This window comes from Sturnus vulgaris, chromosome 2 (assembly GCF_052056855.1).
Source record: "Sturnus vulgaris isolate bStuVul1 chromosome 2, bStuVul1.hap1, whole genome shotgun sequence".
NCBI classification, from domain to species: domain Eukaryota; kingdom Metazoa; phylum Chordata; class Aves; order Passeriformes; family Sturnidae; genus Sturnus; species Sturnus vulgaris.
This window is the reverse complement of record NC_142244.1, coordinates 113,909,637-113,926,935: the sequence shown is the minus strand read 5'-3', so window position 1 is coordinate 113,926,935 and position 17,299 is coordinate 113,909,637. Positions and strand designations below refer to the sequence as shown.

The 17,299-nt window shown below is 40.0% G+C and overlaps 1 protein-coding gene across 7 annotated transcripts in view; it reads right to left on the bottom strand.

The window, feature by feature from the left end:
• HSF2BP (heat shock transcription factor 2 binding protein) overlaps positions 1-17,299 on the bottom strand; it is a 30,049-nt gene that overhangs the window by 9,755 nt on the left and 2,995 nt on the right. For all 7 annotated transcript variants that reach the window (XM_014876826.2, XM_088160437.1, XM_088160435.1 and 4 more), the window contains exons 3-6: positions 13,496-13,599; positions 9,600-9,749; positions 5,600-5,738; positions 4,205-4,322 (exon numbers count right to left, since the gene is read on the bottom strand). In XM_014876826.2, coding sequence (XP_014732312.2) covers positions 4,205-4,322; positions 5,600-5,738; positions 9,600-9,749; positions 13,496-13,599 — 511 coding nt within the window. The remainder of the gene's footprint in view (positions 1-4,204; positions 4,323-5,599; positions 5,739-9,599; positions 9,750-13,495; positions 13,600-17,299) is intronic.

The window sequence follows — 17,299 nt, the reverse complement described above, 5'->3', positions numbered from 1 at the left end:
TTCTCTGTTCTGGAGCCAGCTTGCCACCTGCTCTGTCTCATGCCTGAGATAAACTGCACTGCCACCATGTCCAAACAAAAGGGAAACGATAATTCCAAATGGACTTCACACCACACATCCAATTCTCAAACAAGGTCTCATGGCCTCAGCTCCTATGCCACCACTGACTTTTGGACACTCTGTGGTCACCTTCAGAAAGCAGAAAAGGCAGTGACCCATTGCAGGCTAAACTGAGTTTTAAGAGGTGTCATTTATGTGCTCTGATTTTGATCACTGCAGTTATTAAGGAGGAGAAAGAAGGAAGAGCAGATTTATTGAATCTACTGCACCAGTGGCCACTGCCAAGCAGGGAGAGGTGCTCTGGATGTGAAACTGCAGCTGGTAAAGCCCATACACTGCTTTTCATCCAGCCCCTGCAGCTCTGGGCTTCCAGAACAAGCCCTGATAAAAGAGCACAGCACTACCTATAATCAGCCAGAATGGAAATGATCAATAAACCATCATCTTATAATGGCAATGTTAACATTTCTTGAGAATGTCTTTCACCCTTAATCTGTTTGACATTTGCAGTTAGAAATAAAGTGACGTAAAATGGCACTGCTGTGTTTGTATTTTTATTTCACTTGTTTGCTTTGTGCAGACAAAAGGGACTGGTGGTGGTGATCCAGGGAGGTGCTGAGGTTTCTGGAGTGCTGGAGCACCCCACAAGCCAATGCAGTGGCATATTAATATGTATTATATTAATATGTAACATCATATTTAAACACACTCACCTAGGCACAATAGAGAAGCACTTCCAGGCCCTTTATAACCATCTTCACCTCCAGTATCAGCACATTTTAGTAAATATTTTTTGCAATAATAATTGCAGAAGTGCTTATTGAAGCAAACCTGACATAAATGATTACTGGATAAACAATACTTTCTGGTGTTTTTTTTCTAAAATCTGGAGTGAGTCTTAATTATGCATTTCATAATCTTCCTACTTAGACAAGCCAAATTTAATTAACATCTTGTACTACTGTATCTGTCAATGCTTTCTTTAAAATCTAGAACTAAATGCACAGCTAAAGTCCCTTCTTGTCTTGTTAATACATGGGATTAGTATATAAAATGTATTATTATGTTTAAATATGTCTCTTTACCAGCTACTTTCAACTGCCACAAAAGCAAAGTTGAGTATTCTGAACCATTAAATTACAGCTACAATTATGTAAATGTTTATTGACTGTGCAATAATTACAAACATTGAATAAACCCCACACCAATGAGAAGAAAACTTGAAGTCTTTCACATCTGCTATTTCAGAAAGGCAAGGACACCCCTGAGATTTCAGTCTCAGCGCTCAGGTTGATGCCTGGGATATATTTATTCCATACTCACAGGCTACAGTGGATATCACAGCAGTTTTGGAGTAAGTGACAGGTTCTCCCTGTAATTTTTTTTTGTTTATATATTCATCCAAATAGAACACAGGATTGCTAGAACTAGAAAAGAGTTATCAGCTTCTTCCTCTCTTTATCAGCTCATTAGAATTGGACTCACAGTTTCCCCTGATTTGTCACACAGCAATGAAAAATATTTTTGAAAAGAAAAGCTAGAAAATAATCATAAAACCTCAGAACTAAGCAAAAGACAATCACAGGATTTAAAATTAACAGCCTAATTGTTTCTTCAACTAATTGGATTATAAACTGATGTTCTCCCATGTAAAGCTATGGTGATGCTTTAAGAAAAATACATTGCATTTCCAGACATTTTCATCTGTGAGGTGTAGTTTTAAAAATATATCTGTCTGCATGAATATGTATATAAATGTATGTGTAAACATTGTTTATGATGAATCCAGAGTCCATCTTCACCTGAATTTAGAAGTGCATTAGAATTTATGGCAACTTTCATATCCTTGTCTCACAGATGCCTTTCATTTTGTCCTGGCTTATGTTTCCTATGAGAGGAGAAAAGGGAGCTCTTCTGACACATCTGCTTATGGAAATTCTGATTAAGGTTAACCAGCAGCAAAAGAACCTTACATGAAAAGAACAATTTAAAAACAAATTAACCAACCCCCCAAAACCTTTCTTTTCTGGGCTGGGAAACTGCAAAACTCCTCAAAAGGATAAGAAAGAAAAATCTAGTGTTAGTTAGTAACAGGTTTTTCAAACTGAGAAGTGACAAGACCCATACAGAGCTCATGAAAAAAAGGACTTTTTTTTTTTTTTTAATTATGGACATGAAAGACAAACACAAGGAAACATTTTGCACTAAAACATATGAGCAAATTAGGCTCCCTCATGCTCTGACAAGGCCATGAAGAAATGTCCTTACTGGCATTTGCTCTCTAACGTCAGAATATAGCAATTTTTTTTTTAATCCAATGGCAAGTTCAGAGTAAGGAAAAAAAAATTGGTTCTGTGGGATATCAGAAAATATCATCACTGCACTGCATTCAAGCCATTGTAACATATGCTTAGTATTTCTCACTTATTAACCACCTTGAGCAACCTCTTATCCAAGCTTCCCTCCATTTATTAGCCTACAAAGTTGCCCCTGTTGAATTCCTTGCCACCTCACAGGATTGTTCTAGGTATATTTTACAAGCAGTGCTGTATTGGCAGCCAAGTTTACAACACCCTGGGTAATTCTTCTGCAAAGCAGGCAGATTTTGAAGCATAACAACAAGCAACCCAAGATATAAACTCAAAAGAAATCCCCTAAATCCAATTACATTAATACAATATAAAATTATCAAAAATAGTTCATCTGGACCCATAGACACATATCCACCTGAAATTCAGAGTGTGTGTGTAGGAATATCTTCCCTCTTCCTCTCAAAGTCCTCTTTTATTGTTATCCCATTTAGAAATTCTGAAACAGTACGGATCCCCTTTTCAGGGTTGTTTTTTTTGTTCTCTCTGTTTAGTTTGATTTTTTTATACACATGAAGGCACAAATTACCTTTTCTTTTGTAAATTGAGATTCTCATACAATTCTTTCAGTTGGGATACTATCAGAAAATCCCTACCACTGATCTTCAAACCCAATGCTTGGGAAACAGAGTAAATACCTGACCTCAAATTATCAAGGCACTCTCTACAGCACAGGCAGTTCAGCTCTCCCCTTACCCCCCGAACAGGGAAAGGCAAACACCTTCAGAGGGCAACTTGCTCCCCCTCACAGGAGCAATCACCTGACAGCACCATCTCCTCCCAGGGACTGTGAGAAAGAGCCCAGCCAGTCAGCAAATACTTGACATGCCCCTCTCTGATAGCTGAGGTTAGGCAAGATAAAACCTCTCCAAAGTGAAGACCGAGCCTGATTTCACGACCAGCACATCCAACCTGCCTAAATGTGTGCCTGGATGTGGTCAAGTTACTGTAGCTCACAGGGCTGCTGTTTGTCACTTGAGCTGTGACAGCTGCCTGGGGTGTGAATTGTTTGTGTATTTATGAAAAAACCATCACAGTGGATCAAAGCACCTTCAGGAACAAATGAACCATGCATACAGGACCAGTGCCCACAGTTCAGCAGATGAGCCACTTGAGCCACAGTAATTTGCTCAGTCAAAGCCATATATCCTCAGCTTGTAAGGTCTTGGAGAAAAGGCAAAGACAATTGTTTATTTAATCTCTCCATCAGCTGAAAAGCATTTTTGCAGTAGCTGAACTGTGCAACAGGGCCCTGCCTTTAAAGCTGTATTGCAAGGTCAATTTTCAGACATTGCCTCTTATAAACTAAAGGGAATGATGAGTCTGGCTGCTAAAGAGCCTAACATTAATTAATTTTTGCTCTCAGCAGACTCAAAACTCACTTTCTTCACTAAGGACATGTGACATTTTACACTTCATATTAAAAGGAATAAAAATGAGTTCACATTTCCCACATCTTCTCTGCTGTAAAACTTGACCTCACACCTTCTTTATTTCACACCAAACTCATGACCCCCTCCCAAGCTAGAAGAGGGCATCCCTACTCACCTTTACAATATTATGGTGCTTAAGAGATTTCCTGAGAGACAAAAAACCTGGATAAAACTTTGTAGTCAACCCTAGTGTATCTGCAAGGAATGCTACTGGGAAAGAGCTTCCAAAAATTGTTTCCTCTCCAGGAAAGGAAAGAGAGAGTGGGAAAACTATTGTCATCACTTGAGCTGCGCTGCAAGATAATACATTTCATTTGAAAGGGGTAAAAGAAGTCAACATACACTTTAAATTTGTTACAGAGTCCTGGCTTCATGTCTCCCAGGAGATGCATCATTGTGTCCAGTAATTCCCGACTGGAACTGACCAGGAACTCACGGCCACACGCCAGCGCAGCCACATCTGTGGGAAAGCACAAAACATCACCAAAAATCATGTTTGAAACAAAGATTATGCTAATTACCAGGACCACTAAAAAGACAGGTCAGCTGTGAAGAATGAACTGTGGCATTGATATAAACTTCAGACTACATTCACCTACAGAGCAAATACTGAACAAACATTGGTCAAGCTCCTTCAAAATTCTGCATTGGTAATCAAAGCACTTATTCAGAATGCCCAGTGTTTCAACAGCAACACAACAAATTGTGAAACAAAAGGCTGCATTCATCCACAGGTAATGTGTGACTGAAACAAAGCTGATCATCATAGGTTCCACTTTAAAGGAACAGGACTGCAGAGTTTTACAACCAGTCAATTCAATGTAGCTGGCACATTACACAACCAAAACTCTTACGAACATCTACTCAAAAGCTATTTTCCTACCTCTCTGCAAGTGTGGCATTATTCAAGCACAAATCAAAAGACAAAATTATTTTGAAAGGCTACTGTTCCAAAGCAGACTTTCCTTTATTATTCTCCCTTATACCTGCCCCCTACTCAGTACACTGGCATAATGCATCACATAATTTTATTATTTTGTTTTTATTGACACCCCAACAGTTACAAATCCCACATTCAAAAAAGCTGTTCACTCAGGATTCACTTATTTATACCAATATCCACCTGTTTCATCTTGACAGTTACAGTTTCACAGAAATTCAGATGAGGTATCAACCTTATGCCTCACAGCCTCCCAAACCAAGTGGAGTCATTCTACAATAGGTATGTGGCTTTTTACTTATTTTCTGGCCCTAAAAATTACTTAGTATGGAAGTCATGTTTATAACTTTCTCTTATACAGTGAAAGTGCAGTGTATGTGACAGTAACAAAACTTTTAAGCTCTTTGAAAATCCTTAGTCCATGCCTTAAACTGAGGCTGATCTACTTGCACCATCTGCAATTTGTAATCTTGTAGATGTTGGCATCACTGGTGATTCACAAAGTAAATTGTTCAATGTGTACACTGGGACAAGGGTACTTGTTTCACTCCAGACTGAGGGTTGCAATAGAATTTCAGAACTCAATGGCTCTTACCCATCTAATCCTTAACAATGCCACAGGCAGCACAGAAGCGTCAATAACAAAATTTGCCAGAACTTTAGAAAACCAGAAAGTCACCCAAGATATCAACACTGACAACTTAACTTTGAAAAGCTGTATTCACTGCAGCTTCTGTGAGGCAATACACATTCCCAGTAGGTGTGGAATGCTATTCTGAGACACAACATTAACTTACTTGTTACAATCCCTGCCAAAGCTAATACAAACTGATTTTCCTCAGAATCCAAATCCTGCTGTTTCATGTCTTCACTTAACGACTTCACAAAGCTCTCCATGGTCTGGGCAGTGATTGTGAAAAACTTTACTGCTTTACTCTGCAAGTATGGAGAAGAAGAAAGATTACACACACTATAGCAACTATAATTATTAGATGCTACAGTAAAACTGGTCAATCTACCAAATTATTAAAATATCCAGTTATTTAAAAAAAGAAAACAGAAAATACCAAGTATCGACTGGGTGACGTGTTTGATCCCCTAGTATCTGAAACCATTACCTTAGAAGAAAACAGGAAACTACTCAATGCTAAATAAAACTGAACTACTGCATATCTACCTCCTAAGAACACAATAATATATAATCAGCCAGCAGAAGTAAAGCTTATTCTCAGAATTTAGAATATTATCTCTCTTTTTTACAGCAGTTGCACCAGGTGTTTTACGTTTACCTGGCCTACTACAGTAGCTTTTGTCAACATCCACTGAAGACTGGAGACTTAACATGAAATTCCTAAGAAAACAATGAAGCCCTCAGAAAAAAAAAAAAAGAAGAATTCAAATGTATCCTAATAGGACTCATTAATTGCTCAATACAGCATGGAGAGTAACAGGGTCTGCAGAAGTTCTTTGGAAAAGGAAATGGAGGTCTCTTTAGGTCACAGGTTGAACTTAAGTCAACCATGTCGTGTAAGAAAATAAAAAATCACCACAGCAGAGCACAGGCTGTGATTATGGGACAGTTTTCCCCTCAGCTGCAATCCTGCTCCATTTGGAGGTAGCTCAGGGAGCACCACTTGGTACAAACCTCAGGGCAGTCAAAGAGCTTGGCCTGAGGTGCAGAGTCCACAAAGAAGGACAGAGAGACTTGTTTCTGTTTATTGGTAATTCTGGCTAGTAAAACATTGCTGGAACTCTATTTCATACAGCAGATGAAGGCTTTCATAACCAAAATAATGTGGCAGAGAGCCCATAATGTCGGGTTTCCCAGTGTCTTTAATAATTTTTTCAATTGTTTCATGAAGCAGCTGAAACTTTTAGTCATTCCCAACAGTGGCCCAATGAGAGAGTTCAAGAAATGCCTGAACCTTTATTCATTTTATAAAGTGAATTAATAAAATATTTTTTGCAAAATTGCTGCTTTCACAGTATGTGCAAAGCTAGTGGTAACATTTGTTTACTCCTCCACTGCTGCACATTCACCACATTAAAGATGTACCATTCCTGTGGGGTGACTTCAGCAAGAGGGGACAAAAAGCAGGCTCAGTCAACACAGTGCCTTTACAAATGATGCTGTGGCCCCAGAACAACAGGAATGAAGGGATCATGGAGAAAGAGGAAGAAGGTAAGTGCAATTCTGCATATGGTGGGTATAGTTTTTATATGGACACCACTCCTCAAAGATGGCAATTTTACACAAGCTCAAGAAACAAGAGGGTGAGAGAAAAGGAAGAGCCCAACAGGTCATTATGAAAGTATAAATTCACATGGGAACATGAGGGTACAAAGCACCCTGAGTAGTTGATATGTTGCACAGAAAACACTGGAAACGAGAGAAATCTTCTATCTGCCAGCCTTTTGAGGTGTCCCCTCTGCTGATCCTCCTTTCAAGACAGCCACTACTTAAGTAGTGCTGAGCTCCAGCACAGACCCATCAGGTTTATAAATAGCAAGCATTGCACGCTCTGCACAGTCTCTTATTAACTTGATGGCATTTTCATGGGACTGAAGAATGTCTCACCCACACGCATTGAGATAAGGACAGCTCTGAAAGCAGCCATTAAGGTGCTTGAGCTCAGATGGTGCAATGAACCCTCTGCTGTCTGTGCAACTCCTGTGTGAAAGCTCCAGGTAACATGAAAAATTGCTGCCACAAAATATAAAGTCGTTTGTCACCGTATCAGACAACTGAAGTAGCAAAACACTTTGTAGGATCCAAGATTTCTCAAGTTGAAGCAAGCCTTGATGCTATTCTGAAATCAAACCTCCAGGTTGTATTTCCGTGTGGGAAGCTTGTCATACCTGGCTGAAGCTTTTTGAAAGACATCCAAAATACTCTCATGGGAATTAATTTACTTCTTTTTTTCGGTACATGTAGGTAGGAAACCTTGAAAACGCTCTCATGGTGCTTCTCTGGATGTCTCTTCAAATTCTCTCTAGGAACATGGGCAAAACCAGCAGGCATCTCTCCCCTACTGCCTTGAGAACTACCTGTCACATTTCAAATCTGCTTAAGTTCTTATTTTCCCAACCCCTATGGACACAAAATGTACATTAGTCACTAACATCATTTCAGTCCGTTTGCATTACAGGACTGGAAGAAAGACCTATTTCTGTATTGCTTCAAACACTGAAAAAAGCTTGAGCATTGTTCTGTAAGGTATGACATGATTCTGAATTGATGCCACCTTCCCCATGTGCTCAAATATCAGCAACAGTTTCAAAGCACCCCTGATGTTCTCACACATTTCCGTAGTTCACAGCACCTTCTCAGGGGAGGAGGGAAGAAGCTACAAGCTCTACAGCTTGTCCCAAAATAACCCAAACCAAGTATGTTGTATGACAAATCTTCATCATCTTTTAATGATCTGACTCACTGCCAGTTGCAATCTGTGGTTGACACAATGCCACACAATCCATTTATGCTTTTCCTAGGAATCTTGTTGCAAGCTCAGGCACGTTTTTTACAGTGGTATGTGCAGCATCCCAAGAAAATGATGTCCCCAAATGTTGCTCTGATCTTCACCAGAAGTACAGCAGTTCAAAAGGCTTTAATGATTGCTGGAAATTACTAAGACAAGTATTTTGCATTTCAAACTAACCTAACCCCCAAAGCACTGCATCTTCACAGTTGGGTTTTTTACCTTCAAACAAATCTTCAGGCAATAGTTTCGTTTTTAACTAATTCAACTGAATAATAATATTAAAGACTGCTTTCAACAACCAGCCTTGTTCTTTACATTTTAACTGCTTTATAAAGTGTTTTACAGATGTTTACCTAGTAACTGCTGCTGCTTGGATTTTGAATCATTAGAAGGTATAATTAATAAGGCATCACTGTACAGCTTTCTAATATCCAATATGAAGTTGTAATTGTATTTTGGAACACTCAACTAGAACAACTCTTACAAACACATTGGTTTACCACTTACTATAATGAACTAATCCTATTCATTCAGCTGTTCATCATGCTGCTGAAAAATCAAGCCAAAAGAAACCATGGCATCAGTTGACTCAGATTAAATACAGCAATTCCTTCTCATGTTGGCTGTGTCAAGAATGAAAATCATATTTTTGTCAGGCCTGTTGCCCTAGCCCCTCCTAATTCCATCAGCTGCACTTAGCAGCAAAATTGTGATAGTTGCAATAACACCATTGCCATTAACTGTTCTTGTTTTGGTTTCGTGGTTTGTATTAGGTTTGGGGTTTTTTTTCAAATAATCTACTTGCCCATGTTTAATATTGATGATTTAATATGATCCATGAGCAGTGAGGATCTCTAAACTTCCAAGAGTCATTTATGTATTAAGGCAGCAGAAAGATTTAAAGAAGTTGAGAATCAAATGATCTGTCTTTTCTGCATGGAAATAGCTCCTCCAAGTTCTCCACAGGCATGGAAACTCCTGCATGTGCCCAGGAACTATTCTCTCCTTCTGTTAGCTTGTGAAGATATTTACATTGTGCTAACTGTAGCCTTGCTTTCAGTTCAGCTGTGTGTGGTGGAAAACAGATAACCCCCATTTGGTAACAAAAGAAATAATTACTGCATTTATTCATGACACTTCACAGCTCCAACCCTTCTTAAACAAAAATGGATGGTTCCCAAAGAATGTGCCAACAGGAAAACATTTTTGCTGTCCAGTTTCTGAAATACATCCTCAAAGTGTGTTCCACAGCAAGGCCCTTATTTTAAAGGCCTGAGAGCATTCCCAGGGCTCATTACTCAGCTGCCATACTTACTCCTCCTAGAATGGATTTCACAGCCTCCTCATTGCTGGATACCCCCCAGAGCAGGGTGCACACTGCTGCTCCCATCTCTGTGCAATACTCTGCCTGCTGCAGGAGCTGCTGCTTGGCCTCGTTCAGCTGCTGCCGCAGGTCCAGTTTCTCCTGGAACAGTGTAAGGAAATTTTGGTTGCACTTCACGTCTCCCACACCAAGTTTCTAGGCTAAGGGACAGAACAAGAAACACAATCATGGCCATTTCTGAAATGGAGGGGAACCCAGAGCAGCTGCAGACACTTTCCTTCTCTCCTGAGCTGTCTCTAAGTAGTGCAGGCTGACAGGAACCAGAAAGTGTCCACAAGGTCACACCAAGTGACCCACCGAGACTGAGTGGCACCTAGAGAAGCCTGATAGGAGACATCCCCTGCTGAGCAAACAGCTCCATGTCTCTTCAAGAGAGAGGGGATTTCAGCATCAGAGGCCAGCCTTCCCTGACACCTTCCAAAAGATACAGGAAATATCTTACAGGAGGGGAGGGTTGTTTTGTTTTTCAAAACAGGCTTCTGCTCTAGCCCATGTGGAACACTTGCTGGATATCTAGGAAAAATACTGTTGTCTCTTCCAACTCTTTTCTGTTGGCACAGTCCTGAGCAGCAGTGGCAAAGAAAGAGTCCCCAAAAAAAACGCCTAAGGTTTGAAGCTTGGAGGACCTTCCATTGCAAAAGCCAAGGCACCACTGTGCATCCATGAGGTTCTGAGCAACTTGATCTAGTGAAAGTTGTCCCTGCCCACAGCAGTGGGGCTGACTGAGGTAACATAACTCCAAAATCCCTACCAAACCAAACTATTCTGTGACAATGATTCTGTGATCACTTAAGTGAGCTGATAAGTGGTTCTTGCCACAAAGCATAAAGAGAGAACAGATCAACCCTATAGAACCAGAGCTCAACTTCCATTTGGCAGTACTTTTTCCAATCACATGGGAAGCTGGCTGAAGAACATCATGGAATTGGGCAGTATTCTAAGTCTCACTGGCTTCCTACCAGCTGCCACAGGAGTAGCAAAGCTGCTGCACTTGTCGGTTTAGAGCCAACACAGACAGTGAGATCAAGGCAGGGATTCTGCAGTTTGTCTCAGGGTGGGTGAGGGCTCCCAGCTAACTCCAGGTAGGGTGATATTAGACAGTGCTGCAGGAAAAGACTAAGGCCAGTCCAGAAAAATGATGCTAATTCAAGTATTGAAAGAGAAAGAATCACAGATTGCACAATGTCAAAAACAGAAGGATCTTACTCTGTCCATTTTAGAAACATGGTATTTTCAAATTCACTGCAGAAAACACCTTTCCCAGCTCAGCTTTCCCAGTGTTTGGCTGTCAGGATGAGGTATGGGGAAATGAGAAGGAATCTTTCCTATGTCAGTTTTGAAAGCAACTAAACAGAACAAGACTTTCAACCACATATTGTCATCAAGACTTAAAGTACCTTGTTGGTTTTGGGGTTCACCTCAATGCTTCATGTTGAGGGTTTGTAAAGCATAGAAATGTAAACTCATCTGAAAATTTACATAATATGGTATCAACCATTACAGAGCTGCATTTGCTCTGTCACCAACTACCTACTGAGCCTCCTGATCACACCTACCAGCCTGATCTGCACTGCTGCTGATGAACAGGCAGGTGAGGATTTGTAAAGTTCAAGTTTAATTTCTCAAGTAGACTTCTCTGTGTATTTACTCTCTGGAGTCTCTCTCACCCATATTTGCAAAAGACTGACACTTGCTGCTGATCCCATAGGCAGAATCTCCCAGGAAAAGTCCCTTATTTCTTAATACTTTGATCGTTTTTAAGCAAATTAGCCAAATTCCATCTTTTACATGACGCATTGCCAGGTCTATCAGCTTTTCTGCCACCATGTGCATCCACAAAATGTTCTCAGGCATCTTCCTGCCTAATCCCTATATTCTCCTTGTCTTTTCCACACTGTCCTAGTCTTAGGGAAATCTATCTTTAATACACTTTATTTGCATTTGGATGCTAATACTGAGTAAGACATAAAACCCAGTAATACCAAATCTAGATCCCCCAACAAGCATGCAAAGCCAGCAGAAAAAAAGCCAGATTTTTTAATAGATCAAAAGCAACATCAGAACAAAGATATGAAGCAAGAAAAACAAAATAGTACATGCAAGAGCCAGGAAAATAAACGGAGCCTGCAAAAGCAAATAACCTGGCTGGAAGCAACACTGCTAAGAGCTCACATCACCCAGCAATCCCTGTGCTATGCAACACCACCATCTTCAGGAAAAGGTCAAGGCACAAGAACACAGCAGTGCCCAAGTATGGAACTGCAAAAACACAGGCAAAGGAGACAGCCAAGAATAACATGTGCACTTCAAGTTTTGCTCAGGTTCAGAAAGCACAGAAATTCCCTAACCAGTGATACAGCCCTGCACAGAGAATTTGGAATGCAAAATGTTGATTTATGATGGCCTCAGAAAAGGACACTGCTCAACCAGAAATGCATTTATTCCATGTTTGTTTCAGTGAATAACTTTCTTCTCCTTCAGAAGATAAATATGTAGAAAATAATTCAGAAACTCCACATAAGGATGTCTAGAGCAGAACAGCAACCAAATGAAAAACACCAGAGAAGTAATTAGCAGGGGCAAAAATCACTCATATACACACACTATCTTGTTGTATCCTGAAGAGCTAAAGGACTTCACAACACCACGAGCACAATCCACTGAAATACACCTTCCTGGAATTTAACAGAACCCAGTCAGACAACTGCCACACACTGCACAACAGCAAAGACATGAAGAGAAGAGCTTTGAAACACCAAAGCAACTGCTCCCAGTAAACTATCCAAGCTTTAAGTAAAACTCATCCAAAAGAAATCATAAACCCAAAGCACCTGCCCTTTATTTTGCACTATTAACAAGAATCACGGATGGGACTCACTTCATCAATATCTAAAACAACAGCATTCAATTTTACAGGATTTTATCCTGCAACTGAAGACATCAGTGCACAGTAAAATGAACTCTGTACCTATTGCTGAACTGCAACATCTACCCCAGAAGATATTTATTTTGAAATAAGGAATATCCAGGTTGACAACTATTCCATCATATCAGACTCCATTCCAGAGTGTCTCATCTATGCAGATGTGCACTGAAAGTGCATTTCTGAACTCTTCACTATTCCTTTTCAAAAACGAAGTAAGTTTTGTGGTTCATCTGTCTTTGTGCAATCACAAGACTGGCAAATGCCAGCCATACAACCCCAACTGCTGACTACTGAAGATGGCTCCAAGGAAATTAATTTTTGCAGCAAATAATCACCACTGATTCTCACAGAGACTCATTTGAACCCAAATGGCTTCACAGTCTGAGAAGTCAGTGTCTTTGCTATTCCTTAATTGTTAAGAATCTCCCCTCTCATAATCACTAAATACAATATTGACAGACCAAGAGGAGCCCTGAAATTGCTGTTTGATTCTCAGCTGTACATGGCAATTGGATCAATAGCTGCTTTGAGAAAGACTATTAACACTAAACAAAGGTACACAGCTCACAGCAAACCAAGAGAGGCTGCTTTCATTCTGTACATTGCACTGCTTAAACTATATCCAATTGTCCTATTTGCAAATATGTTATAGCAATGTTAAATTCACAATAACTGATTCCGTGGAGGACCTTTTGATTCCAGCTAAGCCACAATCTTCCCAAATACCCAGTGTTTTACTTTGACATGTTAATATGGCTATGATGATTATTTGGATAGAAATCCCAAATTGTTTCTGAGAGTGAGTATTCATTTTGTGACATGAAAATTAAAATTTTATCATTACTGCTTCTGTTATTAAAACTCAAACACACAGATATCAAGATCCTGGGAGCTCATCTACCTTCTTCTCTCTCATGCAATCTGCCTGGGCCGTTTCCAGACGGGCTCTGAAATGTTCACAATCCATTCTCAGCTGCTCTATTTCCTCCTCCTTCTTCTCCAGGTCTGTGACAGGATAAATCAGATAAAAGAAAGAAGGAACACATGATGGTCATCGGGCCTGCATTAACGCAAAGAGAATCCACCAAGTGCGACTTTACTGAGGTGCCTCAGCCGTTTGCTTGTGTGAGATCACCTCCCTGCGGCTAAACGGGAACTTCACAACTTGCTGTGCGGCAACAACTGAGAAAGCAAAGAAAGATGTGATTTAAAAGAATCTCATCTAGCTGTTAAATACCGAGGGTTGAGAAGATTTTTTTAAATTTAGTCAGCTTTCTACTTTGTTTTCATGGTGGTTTCTATGAAAATTCCTTGAGTGAAATTTCACCAGTCAGTGACTATATTAAAAACATAAGAAAAATACCAACAGTAAACGAAAAGTGAGTGTTTCTATCTACAATTTACAACTTACATGGATAGCAAGAATGAAAAACAACTATTCCAAATATTTTTAAACAGTATTTATATAGTAGTATAAGCAACCTGCCTAGTGAAAGTTGTCCCTGCCCACGGCAATGGGGTTAGAACTGGATAATATTTAAGATCCCTTCCAACCCAAAACACTCTGTGATTTTATGATTATAAACTATTTAAACATTATATCAGTTACAAGCATTTTTATGATTCCCTCATAAAATCAATTTCTGATGTTATTGAATTTTTGATGTTATCAGAAATTCATTCTAATTTAGACACTTTATTTTAGTGAACAGAAACCAAGTTAAAAGTATTCCATTTCACCAGCATAATGCCTGTTTAAAAAAATTCTCTTTGAAATACAGTTCAGTTTACTTTACTTTTTTAAAATCAAATACAATACAGCTGTGTATTGTATTTTACTTTAAACAGACAGTTTTGGATTCTTAGTATTTATATTGAAAAAAGGAATGTTTAAGTAGTTCCAAAAAGCATCTACTGTAACCTTGGTTAGTTTAAAAAAAATAAATTACACCCCACTTCAAACACCATACCCTTGAACACGACAGTTGGGTCTCTGGCTTAACTAATTTGAAATACTTCCCCAATCATATGACAGTATTTTTCTAATGTAATTACCAAAAATCATATCAAATTTTATCATAAAAGGCAACATCATTTAATATTATCCAAATATGTTCTTATTAAACAAAGGACTTGGCTTCTGGCATTCTACTTAGTAAGTCTACATAATTTGAAAATAAATACCTTCCTGTTTTGGTCCTAATTGACAAGTTTATCATCTTAATATGCACATATTGCTTTGAGCAGCTTGTATAAAAGGAGAAAAGCTGTGGCTCATTTTTGTTAAGAGGTAGAACACATTTCCACTCAGGCTTTGTGAGATTCCAAGCCAGCAACACTTTTTAGCAAAAAGCAAAGAGGCAAGGCAAGGGTTCACTGCTGAGAAATCTCTCTGCGCCAGGACATGCTCTCTGAGCAACTCACTTCTTTTCAACCTGCAGTCCAAAGAAAAAGAATGGAGGAATGGATTAATTGAGTTTTTGAGGATAACTCTCATCAATGGCAAGAAACTTCCCTTCTGTCAAGTGAAGAAAATTCAGTCTTGTGCACTTCTGACAATGGGAGTGTGAGTCCTAAGAAGCTGAGAGCAAGATGTCTTGAGCAGGAGTAGAATATGCTCTGCTCACCTACAGCAGGCCAAGAACCTGTTTAGCCCTTGCCAGGTTAAGTTCATCCAGTAAAAATCTCTGTCAAGGAAACAAGCTCTCCAGAAAGAGAAGAATCACTTCCAGCCTTTGAAAGGATGGATCCAACCTGAATCCAGCCAGCAGGGACACAAAGATGCCACATCCTTCACCAGCAAACTTCAAAAGTCCTGGAACCAAACCTGAGCCAGAGGGAGAATAATACTGACTACTGAGTGTTAACACAATGCAACCTGGACTTTTAAAAGGGCTTCAGATAAAAGAAGATGTGCTAACATCCTCTAAGGTATCACAATGTTTTATGTAGAAGGGATAAAAAAGGATAATAGTGGAAGCTGCTGAAAAGAGACTTATTTCTAATTGTTCCTCATTTGTGGAAACTCTCCTGCTATGCCCAGTCAGCCCTCCCAGCTGAGCCTTTGCTTTGAGGAGAAAGATGCAAGTTTCACTACCAACTTGGGCGAGCAAAAAAAAAAAAAAAAACTTTGTATGGAGGTGCCATTTCAAATAAGAAATATGTAACTTCACCACTGCAGTGGTAAATCAGACTCTGGGAAGTGGCACATGATTCCAAGATAGAGACTCAAAAGCAGAACAAGACACAGGACACAGGAAAGAAGAGAAGGCTCCCATTTCAGATGTGAGGTAGACTCTTTCTCATCCACAGAAAATTACAGGTCATACCAGGAGATTTTCTGGACCAGAGATCTAATCTCAAAGCTCTGGGAGATGGAGAATGAGTACAATAGGGATGAATGCCAAGTGATGGAATTCCAATTATACTGATCCAAATGCTAGATCAATGTTAAATGCTATTCTTAACACTTCCCAAGTGGAGAGAGTTCCACTAAACATATCCATAACAATACAGGAAAATTGCTGGAGGTATACTTCTAAGACTCCTGGAGCCAAGCATTCTTCCTGTCAGAAAGGTAGTAAGAACAAAACAGAACCCTCTTTTTGAAATGAACAATTACCCAGGAAAAAATCTTAATGAAGACCCTGACAGCAGCCTGAAAAGCACTGCCAGCTCAGATCTCAGACATCAGCCCAGGAAGCCAGAGGAAATGGGTGTCTATTGACCTACACCCACCAGAGAAATGTGCAAAGATCTCAAGGTTTCTCAAAGCTGTCCGAGACTCCTTCAGTCTCACAACTGAATGAGCCACAGGTGTTGAAAGTCTCTGACTGTAATCTGCACTTCTTGAGGAGCAGGAGACACTTCAACAGGACCCAGAAAACTGCAACAGCTGATGGAAGTCCGGAGATGTACAAATCACACATTAGGCTTCTGTAAGAACAACATGAAAAAACACCTCTAGCAGCTTCCAGGACTCCTGTGAGCTTCACATGCCACACCAAGAAGATGTGTGCAGCAAAGAGCACCATTCTGAGAGTGAGGGCTGCTTGTGTCCTTGTAATGTCCAACCTTTAGTGATTTGCAAAGCCTCTTTTCAGTCTGCCTTATTTCATGCTGCAGAGGTAGGAGAAGACTGGAGAAGCAAAAATTTCCACTTGACTTGTGCAGCTGTAGGAGCACACGATGGCCAGAGCCTGAATAAATATTCACATTACCTCATTACCTGCAAGAGAAATCTCCACTGTGGAGAAAGACTCAAGAGAAATCAAAGTCTGACTCAGCTTCAGGTCCTGCCCTAGAGGACCCAGAGAATGCTGGGCAGGCAGCAGAACATTTCAAGGAGCCTTAAAACCCCTATTTTGATGACATGAGCCTGGCTCTGGACGGCCCCAACAGTGTCTCCTTGCTGCCTGCCACAAGGAATGCAGGAAGGATCAGTGAGAGGGATCTCAACACAAGGAGGTAAAAACTAATTGAGGATCTCGAACATTTAACACAACTGGAAACAGTCCCTGACGCCTTGCAACAGCAGAAAGAGAAAACTTCCAGATCCTATCCACTGCTTGTGAAGAATTTTCCCAAAGAGTGGATCACTGAGGCAGCTGGAAGCTCTGCCCCAATATTGTCAGACACAGGCCTTGAGCCCCTATCTTGCTCTTCCTTAGCTGGCTGTTGCAAATTAATTTCCCACTTACCACTT